Source organism: Balaenoptera physalus (assembly GCF_965194825.1).
Source record: "Balaenoptera physalus genome assembly, chromosome: 12".
Lineage (NCBI taxonomy): Eukaryota > Metazoa > Chordata > Mammalia > Artiodactyla > Balaenopteridae > Balaenoptera > Balaenoptera physalus.
In genome coordinates, this window is record NC_138897.1 from 56397406 (window position 1) to 56415320 (window position 17915).

The window sequence follows — 17915 nt, forward strand, 5'->3', positions numbered from 1 at the left end:
ACACAGATGGACCTGGAGATTATCATACTAAGTGAAGTGAGACAGAGGAAGATGAATATCATATGGTATCGCTTATATGTGGAATCTAAAAAAAATTACACAAATGAACTTATTTACAAAACAGACTCATAGACTTAGAGAACGAACTTACGGTTACTAGGGGGGATGAGTGGTGGGAGGGATAGACTGGGAGTTTGGGATTGACACGTACACACTACTATATTTTAAAAAGATAACCAACAAGCACCTACTGTGTAGCACAGGGAACTCTGCTCAGTATTCCGTAATAACCTAAACGGGAAAAGAATTTGAAAAAGAATAGGTACATGTATATGTATAACTGAATCACTTTGCTGTACACCTGAAACTAACACAACATTGTTAATCAACTATGCTCCAATATAAAATAAAAATTTTAAAGAGTTTTTTTTAAATGGCAGAAGACATGAATAGAGACTGCCCCAAAGAAGATATACAAATGGCCAATAATCACATGAAAAGATGCTCAACGTCACGAATCATTAGGGAAATAAAAATCAAAACCACAATGAGATATCACTTCACACCCATTAGGATGGCTAATGAAAAAAAAAAAAGTTAGAAAAAAGTAGTAAGTGTTGGCAAGGATGTGGAGAAACTGGAACCCTTGTGCACTGTTGATGAGAATGCAAAATGGTGCCGCCACTATGGAAAACTGTATGGTAGTTCCTCAAAAAATTAAAAATAGAATTATCCTATGATCCAGCAATTCCACTCTGGGTATATACCTCCCAAAGTTGAACACAAGGTCTCAAAAAGACATGTATACCCATGTTCATACAAGCATTGTTCACAATAGCTAAAACATGGAAGCAACCCGAATGTCCTTTGACGATGGATGAATGGATAAACAAAATGTGATACATACACACACACACACTATTCTGCCTTAAAAGGAAGGAAATTCTAACACATTTTATATCATGGATGAAACTTTAAAGACATGCTAAGTGAATATACCAGCCACGAACGGACAAATACTTATGATTCCACGTATATGAGGTTCCTAGAATCATCAAATCCAGGGAAATAAAATTGAAGGGTGATTGCCAGGGACTGAGGAGAGGAAGAAATGAAGAGTTTAATGGGTACAAATTTCAGGTTGGAAAGATAAAGTTCTGGAGATGGATGATGGGGACAGCTGCACAACAATGTAATTTTACTTAATGCCACTGAACTATACTCTTAAAAATGGTTAAAATGGTAATTTTATCTTATGTATATTTCACAATTAAAAATTTTTTAAACCTTAAAAACTTACTATCAGTTATAAATGTATAGGAAAATTAAAAATAGTAAAATTTACATTTATTTAGTAGCCTGTAATTGAAAACGTTTAATGCTCAGAAACACTGAGCATTAAAGTGTTTTACTTCTCTGTAAAATATGTATCAAGAGTGTTTGAACAGCACTTGCTTTCTTTTTGTCATATAACTCATGATGCAGAGGGAGTATTTTTGCTACTATGCCTTGGTGAATTGTCGTCCTTCTTACCAAGTCTGGATCAGCTTCCAACATTGTAGCCTTTGTGCCTTCAACGTTGTGAAGTATTTCTGAGATTCCTTTAATGTGAAGTTTTACATTCATCACCTCCTCTGGGACATCCTCATCTTTTCCCTTATGACCACGCTCCTCCTTTGTGTTGATAAGCTCGCCTCCACTGGGCACCCGTGGGAGTCTCAATGGCAGAGACAACAATCCCAGGTTAGCTATTCCTTCTATAACTCCATTCATATTTGATTCAAACTTCATTTCCAGCATGATCACCTTTCTCTCTGCTGCACTTTCATCTTCGTTGGTCAAATCCCTCTTTCAAACAGCCGTTTTTGTAAAATGTCATGTGGGTTTATCACTATGAGACAAAGAGGCAACAACAATATACTCTGCTGTCTGTGTGGGAACTGAATAAGGGATGTGCAGCGCTCAATGACAGGCAGACTCTGAAACAAGTGATGTGACTGGCCACTGAGCATGATGTGCATCTGTTACATCCGTGGTGATTTGTGGGCTGAAGAGCTAGCAGCTTGTGTATAGTTACTCACAGTACACACACAGGTGAAATTGAAATGTGAACCGTGTTTTGCGGGGTACTGGTTATTTAACTAACCTCTGGTAACTGAAATCCATGCATATTAGAACCAAGCAAAGCGAGTGCTGTATGTGTATAATTACAAACTGAGGTAAGAAGCCCAGAGGAAAGGAACGTGATTTTTAGAGAATCTTCAAGAATCTGAAAGAAGTCAGAGTGACTAGAAGTCAGAGTAAGGGAAGGGCACAGCCATGCAACATAAGGCTACAGAGTGACATGACTGACCAAAGTGTTGATATTTTAAATGAAGGTTAATATCGATTCTAAAGCTTGTTAAAACGAAAATCATTGTCAATTTAAAGCTATTTTACTTTTCCATTTTTACATAAACCACCGTATAAAAAGAGGAGCTATAAGCCTATTTTGTAGCATGAGCTTCTTTGGCTTTGTACAGCCCGAGCCTAGAAGCAACACAGTGAAATTATTTTAAAATATAAGAAAAAAAGGATTAAGCAGTAAACGGTCAAGGGCCAAACCAAGCAGGGCCAAGCCATACCACAGAGATGCTGTCAGAGATTCTGGTCCTGATCCTGAGAGCAGGAGGAGGTTATTTTAATTTCCTGGGACTGCTGTAATAAATTGTCACAAACTTGGTGGCTTAAAACAATAGAAATTTTTCCTCTCCCAGTTCTGGAGGCCAGAAGTCTGAAAACAGTTTCCCTGGGCTGAAATCAAGGTGTGGGCAGGGCTGGGCTCCCTCTCGAGGCTTTAGGGAGAATCCATGCCTTGACTACTCCAGCTTCCGGGGACTGCCTGCATTCCTGGGCTTGTGGCTGCCATCACTCCAATCTTCAAGGCTAATGTCTTCAAATTTCTTCTCCCTGCTCTGTTTTCGTGTTTTCAGAGCAGTCTTCTCTATGCGTATAAAATCTCCCTCTGCCTCCCTCTTACAAAGATATGTGTGACTGCATCTATCCAATCCAGGAGGATTGGCTATCCACCCAGATAATCCAGGATAATCTTCCCATCTCAAAATCTTTCACTTAATCACGCCTGCAAAGACCCTTTTTGTGGCCATCTAAGTTAACACTCAGTGGGTTCCAGGGATTAAGATATGGATATCTTTTGGAGGACCATTTTTCAGCCTACCACTGAGGCTATGAAGGGGTTCTTAGCAGAGGCAATATAATTAGACACAAAAAGATCCCTCTGGTGGGGGTGGAGGAGGGACAGAGAGGAAAAGAGGAAGCCGGCTGGGCTCTGCAATTGTCCAAGGAGCAGTGACTTGGACGAGGTGGTGGTGAAGAGAAGTGAACGGACTCAAGAGATACTCAGGAAGGAAAACTGGCAGACACAGAAGGTGAGGAAGAGAGGTGCCTAGAGGACCTTCAAGACTTCTGGAGTCTATAACCTTGTTGCAAGTGGTGCCACCCACTGAGCTTGGGAACATCAGAAGCGCAGATGTGCAGGAGACCATGAGGCTAAACAAGTGACCTGCAAGACTGCTGGGCGATGCCAAGCAGCACAACAATAGGGTTCTTTTCAGAGGAAGCAGGGGAAACAGCATATGCTCTGGGGTTGGGGCCAGATCTCCCACTCAAAATCTTCTTAACTTGGGTTCGGTAAGACTTCATTTTGTCCCAAGCAAAGTGACAGTGGTAATACTTATCCTCAGGGCTGCTAGGAGAACTGGGATTAAGGGTAAAATTCACGAATCACAGCGTGTGTTAACGGTAAGCACTGATCACCCACTTGGTTACCATTCACTGCCGTTCTCTGCCTGATCAGTAATGCAAGCAAAGACCAAGTCTGCTGTGTGATTGTACGACTGTAACACTTCTTACTTTATTCTGATTCCTCTCTAGCTTTGCTAATTCGTATTCGTTTATTGCTAAAGCCTGAGGCTCATTTAGAGTTACTGATGTATTCTGAAAATAACTCATCAGGCTAAATAAAGTCAATTTTTCTCTACAGTTTTTCTAATTGTGTGATTAACGTGTATCAAATATCTTCCCAACTCATCAGTATTTAGTTCCTTCTCTATCTTAAATCATACAAATAGATAATCAACTCAATCATCTCCCTTCTACATTAACAGCAGATGGAACCAGCACTGATAAGCAACTTAAAAAGAGATCATCCAAACCAAATATTATCAGCTAGCTAAAAAGCCTTTCCAATCACCTGTTCAAAAAGGCTTCATTTTTAAGTAACAAAATTGACTGTATTTTCATTAATTTTCTCATCTTTAAATTATCACAGGGTCCTTTTATTATGTGTGGCAATAATCCACAAACTGCATGAACACTTTGAGGATTAAACACACTCAGCTGTTTAGACAAGCAATTCAAACACTAAGTTATCTTAGATAATCACTTGGAAATTTTAGGAGATTCCTCTATTTTTCAGTTAAAAAAGCATTTCAAAGTGAAACTAGAGACTTACTCTTCATAATAAAATTTTAGTAAACTAGTGCTCAGTAAACAACTCTGAACTTCATAAGAAAGTGTCTCTCACCAAAGCACCTACTTTTTCCTTTAGTTTTCAGCGGAGCATAGGGCAGGAAAATTTCAATTGGGTTTAGTTCATTATTCATAAGCTTCCTTAACTATAAACTTAGACTTGAACTGAATAGCTCCTTGATGAGGTTTTGTTTTACTTTGAGATAAAACAACATTCTTCTATCAAAAGAAAAGCTCACAGTTTCAAGTTAGCCTCAACTACCCTCTCTCATAAGCCCAGCTCCGATCCAAGATGCCACACAAGGGATACAAAAACCACTCAAACCATTCTGTCATTTGTTGCTATTTTTACATTGGTAATTGCTCCAGAACAAGAATCCATTGGAATTTCACCACAGCAGGTCCTGACACTTGGCTAAACTACTTCAGACAGCTGTTTCCACTCTCCCGTGGCCCTTCCCTCATTTTTTCCCTGTGATATTTCAAGAGGAGTAATTTCCAGCTCAATTTGTAATTTTAGTAATTCAAGGTAATGAGTGTCTCATCAATCATCAATACAGAAAGACCAAAAAACTTGTGGATGCCCGTGGTTGAGAGCTGAAGCAAATGGCATTCCAAATATAAACTCTTGTTCTTTTCTGAGCAATTAAGTTGTTGCAAACCTTGCTATTGTCCAGGAGACAGCCAATTTCTCCAACAACTGCAGTTTTACAAAAGCCAGCCCCATTTCGCCTTCAAGAGGCGTTCAAGAGTCACAACATCAGACAAGTATGCAACTGATGGATTCAACGTGCTTCTTTATTTTAGACCCCAATAAATTTGAGGGTGAGCATGATTAACAAGACACAAAGATATCAAGTTCCTTTTTGCTCCAGAGATGAGCTGACAGTAATACATAACTAGAGATTCTGCAATTCACTATTCAAAATGAAGGGGGTAAAAGCACTTGAAGCCTTGACAGTGACTCATTATCCTGGAAGCAGTCCCACAGCGGCCATGCAGCATGGATTTCCATTTAATCCAATTGCCTCTCAAAACCCAAATTTCTGTCATTTAGTAAATTCAACTTGGATTTGAATACAAAATGTCATTTTCCCTCATTTTCTGTCCAGTTAGAATAGTACCAAAAATTTTACTTAATAGAGATGAAGTGATACAAACATTTAAAAATCTGTTTATCTGGTGAATGACTTACATCATGGAAGTAAAACCTGAAGGAGGGCTGCTGTAGCCATGAGGCAAGGAAGTGAATTCCGAAGCAAAAGGCGTCTATCTAGATAAGGAGGCCAAAGTGGGAAGAACAGCAAATAATGCTTATTAACCATGGGAAGCCAGAAAGAGACGCATCATGCTCAGATTCATGTCCTAGAAAAGCTCCACCCAGAAGGAATACAATGGTGCAATCAAGCATGTAAAAAACAGGTTGAGCTAACACATACTATGGGATGCAGTTGATGGCGTGGTTGAGGCTGGAAAGACACAGGTCCTGCATGCTGGCTCCGCAATGAGAATAAAGAAGGGAAGGGGCCCCAGTGGTTCTCCATCCCCCTGGAGGGACAGAAGAACCTGCGCTGACATCCCTTCCCGGAGCTCTAAGAGCCCTAGAAGCAGCCGTGTGTGACCTGGAAACGCTGGCGTTTAGAGGCAGCAACCGGTGAGGCCAACACTGTAGAAACCCCACCATGCGCTCTGCCCTCGCACCCAGGGTCACAGACACACTGGGGGCACTGCCTCCTCCAGCACGTACCCTCTGCAGCAGCCCTGCCAGCCGGGGCTTGCCTCCCCTTCCTGCTGCTCCCAGCGGCCCCAGGATTTCAGCTGCAGAGACCGAACCTGATCTTGAGCCCTACACCCCAAGCCCAGTACCTCTCAATGGAGGTGTTCTGGAAATCCGTGGGGGCCGTTTTGGGGTGACACGATGACGGCAGCAGAATGGGCCAAGGACCCCAGACATCCTCAATGTGCATGAGAGTCCCAAGTATCACCCCATATCCCACACAACCTCTGAAGGTCTGGAAATCCACGTGTATGAAACTGTTTTCCATTATTTAGTTCTAAAATCCACTGCCACTGACTTACAAGCACAAAATCATTCTGTCCTTGTTTAAATATACCCTTTCTCAAGATCTGTTCACAACTGTAGAAAACTATGTCAGTAAAGCCACACTGCTTGCGGTATCTGAGCTGCCAACACACCACAGCTACACTAGCCCGCGTCTGCAGCTATCACATGCCAGAATTTCAAAGGGATGTTGAAAACTCCTTTACATATATTTAAAGCCAAGTTATTAAAGACCCATGAAATACTGGATACTAAGGATTTTCATTAATAAATTTCATTTTTGCCATCTATTAAGAATCTGTAGCACAGTGAAATTTATATCAGGAGAACTGCACAGAGAATTTATTTATTTGGGGTTTCTTATTTTTCTACCTTACTCTGATACTGTCCTTGGGGTGACACACCTCCCATCCCACCCCCCATCCCAACTTCCCTATAAACTTTTTCCAATTCATCCTCAAATCCTAGAAATCTATTAAGGGCTTTGGTCTCCAAAGTACTGGGTTTGGGGAGGGATTTAGAGATGGGAGATCTGTTTTCTGAGACGCTTTGTCAGCACACATCCCACGTCCTAACGCAGGGAATTAATTATGCTGACAATACCCTGACACGGGCAGCCTGGTTCACTGCAAAAATGCTTCCTCATTTTCTCCACGTCAACAGTCCGTGGTTTGCCTTGGCATATTATGCTACTTCACTTAAGGCTGTTTCCCCGTTTTCTCTTAACAGACACAGAAAAGTGTCATCTGTTACTTCTTTTATGTCAAGTGTATCTACTCTCTCATTTTTCTACTATGGAATGGCTTCTGACCATCTCTTAAATCCAAATTTATTCACTGTACACTGGTGCAAGCACCTAACTAGTTCGTCTTCTGATGAAGGTGTGCTGAGCATTTACATTTTGAAATACATGTAATTTTGTGTTATGAATTTCTTTTTACTTCTCCTTTATGATACTATTTGGGCATTCTACTGACTTTTAGACATTGTATGTGTGGACAGGTCATTTCATCTGTCAATTTCATTTTAGGATCACAGAAGGGGAATTACACAATATTATATCTGTTACAAAGAAAGGGCATTAGATTTGAGAGACTCGAGAGCCATCCGTCTGGAAAGCTTCCCCTCCCAACCTCCAAGTTCTTCCAGAGACCAGTTCTTCCTGAAATTCAGGACAGGGATCGTGGAGTCGAGAAGCTAGACTCCTGCCAGAGAGAGGCAAGTAACACCAGCACGTCATGCCGCCACCACCCGGGGTAACGCAGAGCGCCGGGGGAGGCTGATGGGAGCAGTGCAAGGGCTGGCCAGTGAGGGTAGGCCTCTGCCTGACCAGAGACAACATGGGGTGGAGGACAGCTCGGTCGAAGAGCTACGATGTCCAGAGTTACACCTGCCCAGGCCAGGTGCAGCTGAGACCCATGGCCACTTCAGAAGCAGGAGACCTCATCGGAGCCTCCGATTTCCCTTTGATGGCACCTGTCAAGACTAGCATGTGCTTGGCGGCAGCTCTGCTGCCCATCGCCCCACACTATGCACTAGGCAGCCTGGATGCACCAAAGGGAAGAGGCTGAAGAGCCAGACAGGAGTCCTGCTACCTGCGTTTTGAGAAGCTGAGCATCAGTTCAGGGGCTGCTCGGAGCCCCTCCACTGGGTCCAGACATGTCCACTGCACATCAGAATGCAGGAGGGGTTTGAGGAATCAAGGCTCCTAAAGGGCACTGCCCCTGGGCTGCACGTGCAAATAAAGGGGAGCTGACATGCCTATAAAGCCTCTTGGACCCCACATTACCGCAGCGACCTCAGGAAGGTCAGGACCACCCGACGAGAAGTCTACCCATCTCGGCCCTCTGGCCCAGACAGGCAGCCGTGTAAACGATGCCCGTACATCACAGTGCTGGATAAAGAGGCGGAAGGATGCTGCAGGAGCGCCACCGCCTTCTCATGGAAATCTGAGCTGTGTCTTGAATGACCAGTCAGAACTAGTTAGATAACACCAAAGTCTCCAGCATGACTAACTTGGAAGGGACCTAGAAAGAGGCAGGAGGGAGGCAGGGAAGCAGACAGGACAGATCAGGGCACATCCTATGCCAAGCCAAGACCTCGGACTTCATCCTGAGGCCAGCTGGGAGCCACAGAGCATCTAAAGCTCGGGTGACACACTCCCCGCGGACAGACCTCTCTGGTGGTTTATCAGATCACCTGTGGGGATCAGAGTGTGGTTTGCAGATTTCTGGGGAAACTAACCCCAAAATGACATTAGCAGCACACAGGTAAACTCCTCATAGTGTAAGAGCTACAGAAGCGAGATAGTGTAGTGCTGGGGTTAAACACCCAGGCTCTACAGCCGGACACCCTGGGTTCAAAGCCAGCTCTCCCACTTACTGTGAAACCTTGGGCAGGTCATCCAATGTCACTGTGCTTCCCCCCAGCCCCCCGTAAGAGGGAGGTGACAAGAGCACACCTCACAGAGCTGTGGGGAGGATAAAGTGAGGATTAACACACGGGGAGTGCTGACGTGCGGCCTGGCACAGAGAAAGTACCACCTAGTATTTACCATTACGTGTTTATTTTGATGCATCGTTAGGAAAAATAAGTTACCTAAACCAGTGATTTCACAGATATTACAGCTTGGATAAGACTGAGTGTTAAAGACTGAGACTCTTCCTGCAGCAGATTTAAAGGTATTAAGTGAGCAATGCCTGCTCGAAGCAGGGAAACACTTCTCACCTTTGTGTCCTGCACACGGTGGACCTTCTCTAAGGGCTTTCTCCATCATAACGGACCATTTTCCTGTAAGACAAGAGTAACTCCCTGTTGTACATCTATTTCTTGTGTTCTGAAATTCTTGAGCAAGAAGGAAGAGATGGAGAAAGCAACCTTAGCTAGGGGGAAAAGGGCGGAGACGGCCAACCAGCAACCACCTTTACACACAAAGAAGAACCCAGTCTCCATCTTCAAATCAGACGTCAGAAGTCATTCACACACATCTAGACAGCAAATTTACGAACAGCTTTCTAGAACATGTGTTTGTAACTATGTATGGTGACAAGTGTTAACTAGACTTATTGTGGTGATCACTGCACAACATATACAAACATCACATCATCATGCTGCACACCTGAAACTAGGGTGTTGCATGACAACTATACCTCAAAAAACATGCATGCAAAGTCACTTGTTCAGAAACTGGGATGCATTTCTCCGAATAACAAGGCTTCAAGTGGTGACTGGATCCCCAGGTTAGCCCACAAAGACCTATTCAATCCCAAGCCGGACCTCTGTTACCAGCTGAACAGCGTACTGCAAATTTAAGGGACGTAGTAAGTGGAGGAAAAAGTCTAAGACGGAGATGAGTTCCTCCCCGGGGAACCCCAGCCCCTTGCACGGGGCAGAGGCGGTGCTAAACAAAGTTTTGAAATAACAGCCATCTACTTTCTGTGCTTCTCTTATCCTCTCTCCTCTCCTGGAGTTCTCAGCATGGGCCTCTTCAAATTCCCCGCCCCCCCTGCTGTTGCTGGGTAAGTAGGAGGGTGACCCTGGCAGAGGAGACTGGGGTGTGAAAAACGGGATTTTAGGAGCTAAAAAGTCTGTACAAACTGTCTAAGCCCTGAAACACAATGGTGTGTTTGGGGGTCCACAGGGTGTTCCGTGTAACGAGAAGAAAGAGCACCTCAGGCCACCCCATCCCCACGGTACAGGTGGTCACTTTTTTCTGACAATTTCGTATTTAAACTCTCCCGTTATCCTACAGGCAGCTGCATTTTTAAAAAAAAATTCCAATTAAGCCAAATGAATCTTTAATTGGGATCTTTTCAGACAGTGCAATAGTTGGGGGGGGGGGGGGAATCAGCCTTTTTACAAATACACTGCTGAGCTGAGGAGGATGGAAAAAGGCAGCAGCTGAGTTTCCTCCCTGCCGCCAGTTCCCCTACACCATTTCTGCTTTCCACCGCTTCTCCTCTTCCTGCATTTCTGCACCTATGGACTCTCCAGGGACTCTGGCAGCGAGGCCCAGGCACCCTGGCTCTGGGAGCAGCCAGATCATGCAGAAAACAAGGGCAGCCGGCAAGCTCTCCCTGGCGTCCAGAGTACCTGACACAGTGCTGGGCACACAAGAGGTTCAGACGCCTACTGGCTCAGTTACACAAGCCTTTTAAGTTTTTCCAGGGAGAACTATGGTTTGTACCAGGGGTCATCAAACTCTTTCTGTAAGGGACTGGAGAGTCAATATTTTAGGCTTTGCAGGCTGTAGGCTCTGCATAGCTATTCACAGAGAAGATACATAAATAAGCGAGTCTGGCTGTGTCCCAATAAAACTTTATTTACAAAACCAGCCAGCCAGATTTGGCCCACGGGGCCTAGTCTGCAATCCCTGGATTATACTGAGCCATCTCTATGGTAAGACTGGCTCCATAATCAACACGCTCACAAATAAGGCCACGTGTCATACTGCTTGGTCAGATGTACCATAAACTGTGTTAAACAATTTAGGATCCATACATTCATTTTAAACATACACGTTACCATGAATTTTTCTTGCTTTTTGTTTTTAATACATTTTCGCCATTTTCATACTTTAAAATAAAGTGGAAAAGAAAAATATCACAATTCGTAATACCGACTATGCACTAATTCTATATCAAGACCTTCTTTATGCATATTTATCATCAGTGATCATTCACTTTAACCATTACATGCTTTTTGTTTGAGTTGACAATGACCAAACAGAGCTTTTTAATAATATCTACAGCCAGAAAGTCGTAGTCATGTTGGCAGGGGTAAACAATGCAGATGTTTTAGGGTCAGTTAAAGCAGATGGAGATGGTGACCTGAAGGGGAGGAGAGACAGGAAATGCCACGCTTATGAAATAAGAACCACAAAGCTCTTTGGGCCAGGAGCTCCAAATGTCTTCTGTTCTCCTCAGAGTTCAGTGTGTTTCACCTCTACTAGTCCTTCCATTAAAAAAGTAGTATCTCAAGCCAAAAAGATGGTGACATTAGGATCCTGAGGCCCAAGGAGCCAGGTGTTAATTACAGATGTGACGGCCACACTGTGAAGGATGACAGTCATCGGAGAGCATGAGTTAACTAAAAACCCTGAAAGGCAGAGCTGACTCCCAGCAAACATGGACCAACCAGCGGATCTGAGAAAAATCAAGTGTAGAAAAACCATCCAACGTGACAATCAAATAACACTAATCAGCTGGCAGCTCTCACCCTCCTTCTCCAGAAGCCATTTCACATCTCCTCTCCCAGAGTTCCATTTCCACCCACCTCCGCTCACGTTCTCCTCTCCTCCCCTCCCCCACCTCAACTCCTTCTCCTTCAACTTACTCACTTTCACCCCATCATGGCGCTCAGCAACAGATCCTCTGGAAAATTTTCCTTCAAGCTGGGCTACACATTCCTTCTCTCCAGTCCTACAGGCTACGTCTCCCAGCCTCCCCACCAGCCAATCTTAACCTGCACCTCAACACCGGAAAACCTAGTGCCTGTCTCGTGCACATAACCACAGCCTATCTTTTATCACGAGCCTGAGTACCTACAGGTCTGAGTGTGTGTCACACACATGAACGTCGTTAACAGTGAGTGTGTGTATGTGTGTGGGAGATGGAGTGAACACTGCTGAATGAGAGCACTGAGCCCCCCGACCAACACGAGGAATGTGATTTCAGATGGTCAGGATGACGAACTTACAAAGGTATACCCCTGGGCTTAAAGCAGCACCAATGTGCCCCAACCCCTGGGAACACATCTCCAAGTGCATGACGGGGGCTGAGCATCAACAACAGCGTAGCCTGTTACACTACTATAGTTACAACAGAAGTGGCAGCTACATTTTGAAATCCCAACTACGGAGTCTCATATCTCAAAAGAAAGCCTCTACTGTGCATATATTTTTAACTCCTATATGTACAATATCTGAATTATACAATCCCGGCTTTCCATTAATTCAGAATGGCCAAGTAACCATTTTCTCATTAGGCAGCTGTTGGTGAAACTTTTATCATCCTAGTAACGTGGCAAGAGAAAGTGACCTTCTTGCTTTAAGTTTCTTAAAGTGTTATTGTTACACTAGGCACAAAATGTTTCTATTGTTAAACTAACGATAGGATTCTGGAATTTTTACTACAATGGGAAGGGTGGTGACAAAAGAATCCTAAGAAAAGAGATAATCTAATTGTTCTATCTTCTGTAGAGAAACTGAGCTAGAGGTGTTCCTCAAACACTTACGAAATCACTGCTGGGTTTTCCAGCTGGCCATTCGACTCTGGAACTGGAAGAGAAGTGTCCCAATGCATAATAGGACCCAAGTCTTTCAAATGCGTTATGTGAGGCTAACTTTAAATAGAAAGGCTACCTGCATTCAGGACATTTTGTCTTCTATTCAAACTATGCCATCAAGAAGAAAGCACGATAATAGTGAGGAAGACATCAGGTACAAAAGCTACTTAGTGTTTATTGAGCGCTTACGCGGTGCCAGCTGCCGTGAATTCTTTTAATACTAACCACCACCCTACAGGTGTGCGCGATTCCCATTTTATAGGCAAGTAAGCGAATTAAGAAACCAAAGTCAGCAGCTACAAAAAGTGGACAACTAGGATGGCAGCCCTGGTTGCCGGACAGCTGATAGGATTAATGCTACCATTATCCACTCCTAAGAACAGTTTAAGTTGCTGGAAAACAAGGTCACAGGGCAAATTACAAAATATAATCAATTAGGCAGGACAGACAGGAATGGCTTAATGAAAAGAGCCCTGGATTTAGAACCAGGGCTTGTGTCCTGGGCCACGCTAAACACAGAGACTTGAGTGCCTCGTTACAACACTGTCATGATAAAATACACCTCACTCTTTTGTTGTCACTGGAATAGTGAGAATATAAGGGAATGCGCCTGGCACTGTGCTTAGCAGAGAAGACACACTACAGTATCTTGTTCTTTTATCCTCGGTTCCCGTTTCAAAATATAAGCAGACAGCTACAACTCCTAGCTATCCAGCGTAAGCACCCCCCCGACCCCTCCCCCCGGCCCCAACACCCACAGAGAAACACCTTTCAAGGTGTATCTTTCCCGCCCTTGCTGTGAGAAGAGCTTTCCTATCGCTCAAAATTTGCCCTCTAGCAACAGTGCATACAGAGGTGGCTAGATGAGGCAAAATGACTTAGTTCATGCTTTCAATATATGGGAACCATGAGGTAGTAATTTAAGTATGTTAAAGCACTTTAGAGGGAAAAGAAGATCATTAAAATAAGTAACAGAACATTTCAAGGCAAGAAGTGTTGAAATATGCAAGCGCCGTATCTTGATCAGCAACTGAAGAAAATAAACTTGACTCTGAGACTTTCTCCACTCCTCTCTGATACAACATCAATTCCTATGTCTTTAAAGAGTCAAAGCACAGTAAATGAAACTTTTTTTCATGAAATACATTCTCAGATGGCTAAAAAAAAGCTACAGGAGACACTGTGAGACGAGTCTCTTAAATCTATCCTCTGGAAATCCTTGATGAAACTCTGGCTTGAAATCAGACTGAATGCTTTAAAAATAAAATGTTCTGAATAAAGCTAAGAAGTTTCCATTTGCAGATTTTTTTAAAAAACTGATTTAAAAGTAAAATGTCTCAGTGAAAAGTTTATAGTTGTGAGATAACTTGCTTTGCCATTAAGCATGTGGAAGCTCCCACCGGAAGAAACCACCATTCTTTTAAGTCTGAAAACTTCAGGCGTCTGTATCCCACCGTCCCTCATTTGCTTACAGACCGTGGCTCTCAATCACAGCTGCACATTTGGTTTGGTCCTCTAATTCCTACCAGACCACCGGCTCTAAAGAAATGCAGCAACTGGCCCTTAAACATTTACAGGGAAGCTACTAATCAACATCCTTGAGTCTTGTCAACACTAGAAGGACAAATCACAAACTTGCTTCCTAAACCAGAAAGCGGATGCTTCTGCTCCCCAAAGAAATTGAAGGCTCCTCCCACACCCACGAGAAAGCAACCAGGTTTCAGTTCTTTTGCTTCATTTTTTAAAAAGAGGAATAAAAAATTAACTGAACACACGTGTGCTTCCTCCCACTCTTCCGTATATTTAGAATCCCTCCATTTTCTTCTACCTTTAAGTTAGAGAAATCCATCATAAATTCGCTCGCTTGAAAGGCATTAGCAACTCATTTTGGGGACTGAGTTTTAGAAGAAAGGCAGAGAGAGGTGAGTAAGCAGAGTTCGGTTTTTTTTTTTTTTTAATTCCTGCACGGCCAGGCAGTTATGCATATCTGTTTTCAAACAAGGAAAGCGTTTGCAATGCACAACGATGCAAAGTAACGCGAGGCACAAAAAACAGGCACGATGCAGCTGGTGTGGTCCGTGTCACAAAGGCAGCACGCTAGCCGGAGTCACAACCCTGCAAGTCCCTGGCTCGCGGCTGCCTCAAATCGCATCCGGTCCCAGGTCTCAAAGCCAGCGGGCTCCGGACCCGGCGGCGGGGGAGGCGAGCCATGAGAGAGAATCGGACAAACACCGGGCGCCCCTCTTGGAGGGCGAGGCCGGGAGAAAGTGAGGGAAGAGAGCAGGAGCCGGGAGGACACGCGGCGAGTCCCTCGGAGAGAAAGGACCACGGAGCAGGGGTGGAGGCGGAAGGGGAGATGTGGCAGAGGCGCCGGCTGCAGCTCAGGCAGAAGGACAAGACACGGGGAAAGGCGACAGGGCCAAGGATCACTGACCGACGGGAGGGGGTGGGGGCTTCTGAGACGGGCCGCAAAGGGAAGCGCGCGAGCCGGCCCCGAGGTGCGCGTGCCGGGCGGGGGAGCGGGGCGCGTCAGTCACCTGTATTGTTTGAAAAGCTGGTCCGACTCCCTAAAGCCGTTGTTGAGCAGCATGTTGATGCCGGCTAGGGCCAGCTCCGCGTCCTGCAGGGGTGCCGCCGCCGAGTCTCCGTCGTCCCGCCGCCGCGGCCGCTGCTGCTCTGAGCCAGCCATGGGCGCGCGAGGCTCTGCGCAGGGCCGAGGCGAGGTGGGGTAGCAGCTGCTGCGGCCCCCGCGCGCGCCCGGAGCCCGGCTCTACCTGCCCGGAGCGCGCCGGAGCGGGCGCGGGGGAGGGGCGCGGCGGGCGGGGCGCGGAGGGAGGAGCCCGGGTCCAGCTGCAGCGCGGCGGGGGACGTGGGCGCCCAGGCCGCCGCCTCCCGCCGCCGCGGGGATTACTCAGCAGCCGCCCGCCCGTCTCCTCCGAGGCGCGCGGCTCGCGCCGCCACCGAAACGGAATCCGTTTCCGGGTGTCTCTACCCCACCGGACCCGGGGCCGAGCCGCTGCCGCCCCCGCTTCCTGCAGCCCTCGCGCGCCGCCCCGGGCCCTCACACCGCGCCCCTCGCGCGGCAGCCCGGGGCCAGCGCGCCGAGTCTGCCCGGACACGAGCGAGGCCCCTGGGCCCGGCCCTTGACCCCCTTCTCCAAAAGGGCCGGACCCGGGAGTCGCAGGGAAGCTGGAGAGGGCAGACGGGTTCGGAGAGCGGACAGGGAACTCCGCCCGGGCCGCAGCGAGAGCGCGCCTCGCTTTTGCCCCGAGTGACTGAAACCCCACGCAAGCGGCGCGCGCGAGACCCGCAACTTTATCCGCACCCTTGGGCCGCCTACTAGCCCGCGGCAGCCAATCCCCGAGGAGGTGGGCGGTGGGGACGGGGCCTCCGGGCACCTGCCCGGCAGCTGCCCCGAGCCCAGCGTTGAAGAACTGGAGCGGCGAGGTCCTGGGTGTGTGGCACCCACCCTCTCCGGCCCGCCACCAGCATTTGCGAGATGGGGCAAGAAGGCAAATGGTGGCCCAGATGGCATATACCTAAATATTTAGGAGTTATAAATTAAGCTGTTCTTGTGCGTTCTACTCTCACCCTGACAATTATGCTTTCTTACCAACGGAAGAGAAAAATAAGTGAAAAGCTGTGGTTTCCGCAGGACCGAATGTCAGTAAAACGCCAAAGATAACTGAATTTAGCCATTATTGACTAAATTCTGATGATGGGCTGGTGATGTGTGTGTGCGTAATATTAGGGAGGCAAACAATCCATCAATTGATTTTTGTCATTTTTCCATAAATTAGTTTTTCTCACCTTTATCTTAGCAAAATCACTATGTATGTTGTTACAATCAAGATTATGTTATTCATGTCAAATTAAACCACCTTTCTTAAATCGTCGTAGTTCTTAAAGTGTAGTTTATTAAATTCAATTTGGAGAAACTTTGCTCTGCCAAAGCATTTACAATTGTAATTTACAATTACAATCGAAATTGTCTTTAAAAATTAAAACGATGTTCAGGTTTCGAGATAACCCACGAATTGTAAATATCATGTCCAGCATTATAATGGGATCAATAAGATAAATGATCCCAGAAAATATTACAAAATAATATAATTTCATCCTGTAAGTAGCTATCACTTGTTTTGTGATTTGTGCCATTCCTTACATGAATATCTCAATCCATACTATATTCCCAACATTCATCTATACAAATTTAAGAGTAATGTGAATTGTTGTCACTCCTTAGCTGTCGTGTATAACTGTTACAAAGCCATGCTAATTCTTGAGTACATCTGGAGCCACAAATTACAACACCAAAAGAAGCAAGATGAAGGATGATTCTCAGCCCTGGGAAATAATACTTTGTAAGGGAGGAATCATTGCCTTCATGTGCTCTGAGAAGGATATGACAAGTTGACCAATTTTTTTTTTTAATCCAAGCACTACTGGATTTAAAATAGTGTTAGTTTCAAACATCAGCACTGCCACAGGTTATAGGTTCCATTGAACCAGCACTGAGTGCCAGATCCCCAGTGATAGAGGTGCCTATGTGTTCCTTAATAAATGTGTGTGTGTGTGTGTGTGTGTGTGTATGTTGTGATGAGCAGGGCCCTCTAACATGGGTCTTAGGTACTATACCATCCATGGGGCTCACATGGGCCTCTGGCACAGAAAGGAACCCCACTGGAACATACTGCCAGTGGTTACGGGAGCTGACAACATGCCCAGTGCTTACAAACTGCCTGAACTTTGGATCTGTGGAACCATCCACCCCCAAATCCCTGAAACAATCTAGTCAACAAGGGAGGGAAACCAGGAGAGCAATACCAAACTTAGCAGATAGCCTGTACTCCCCCAACTGGAGAAGGCCGCCTCACACAGTTCTCTATGTCCCTATTACTTGAGGAGAGGTGGGGAAACAGTCAAGGCGTTGATGGCACCATGGGTGTTGTTAACAAGTTATTCCTGGGACCCTGCAGCTGATGGGGGGAGGGGTGAGCAAACTCAAAGCCATGTTTGTGGGGCTAGTTCCATCTCA

General features: G+C 45.5%; 1 protein-coding gene across 7 annotated transcripts in view; it reads right to left on the reverse strand.

The window, feature by feature from the left end:
- Nucleotides 1-17472, reverse strand: part of TTC39C (tetratricopeptide repeat domain 39C) — a 109679-nt gene extending 92207 nt beyond the window's left edge. Inside the window, exons 1-2 of one of the 7 annotated variants that reach the window (XM_082417839.1) lie at nt 15415-15524; nt 9320-9382 (exon numbers count right to left, since the gene is read on the reverse strand). Coding sequence is in view for 6 of the 7 variants with exons in the window: in XM_082417841.1 (XP_082273967.1) it covers nt 15415-15566 (152 nt within the window). In the remaining variant the exon portion in view is untranslated. Of the gene's footprint in view, nt 1-9319; nt 9383-15414 lie in introns of all 7 variants that reach the window. The other 6 variants (XM_082417841.1, XM_082417845.1, XM_082417838.1 and 3 more) reach the window with 6 other exon arrangements.
- Nucleotides 17473-17915: the final 443 nt, after the last annotated feature.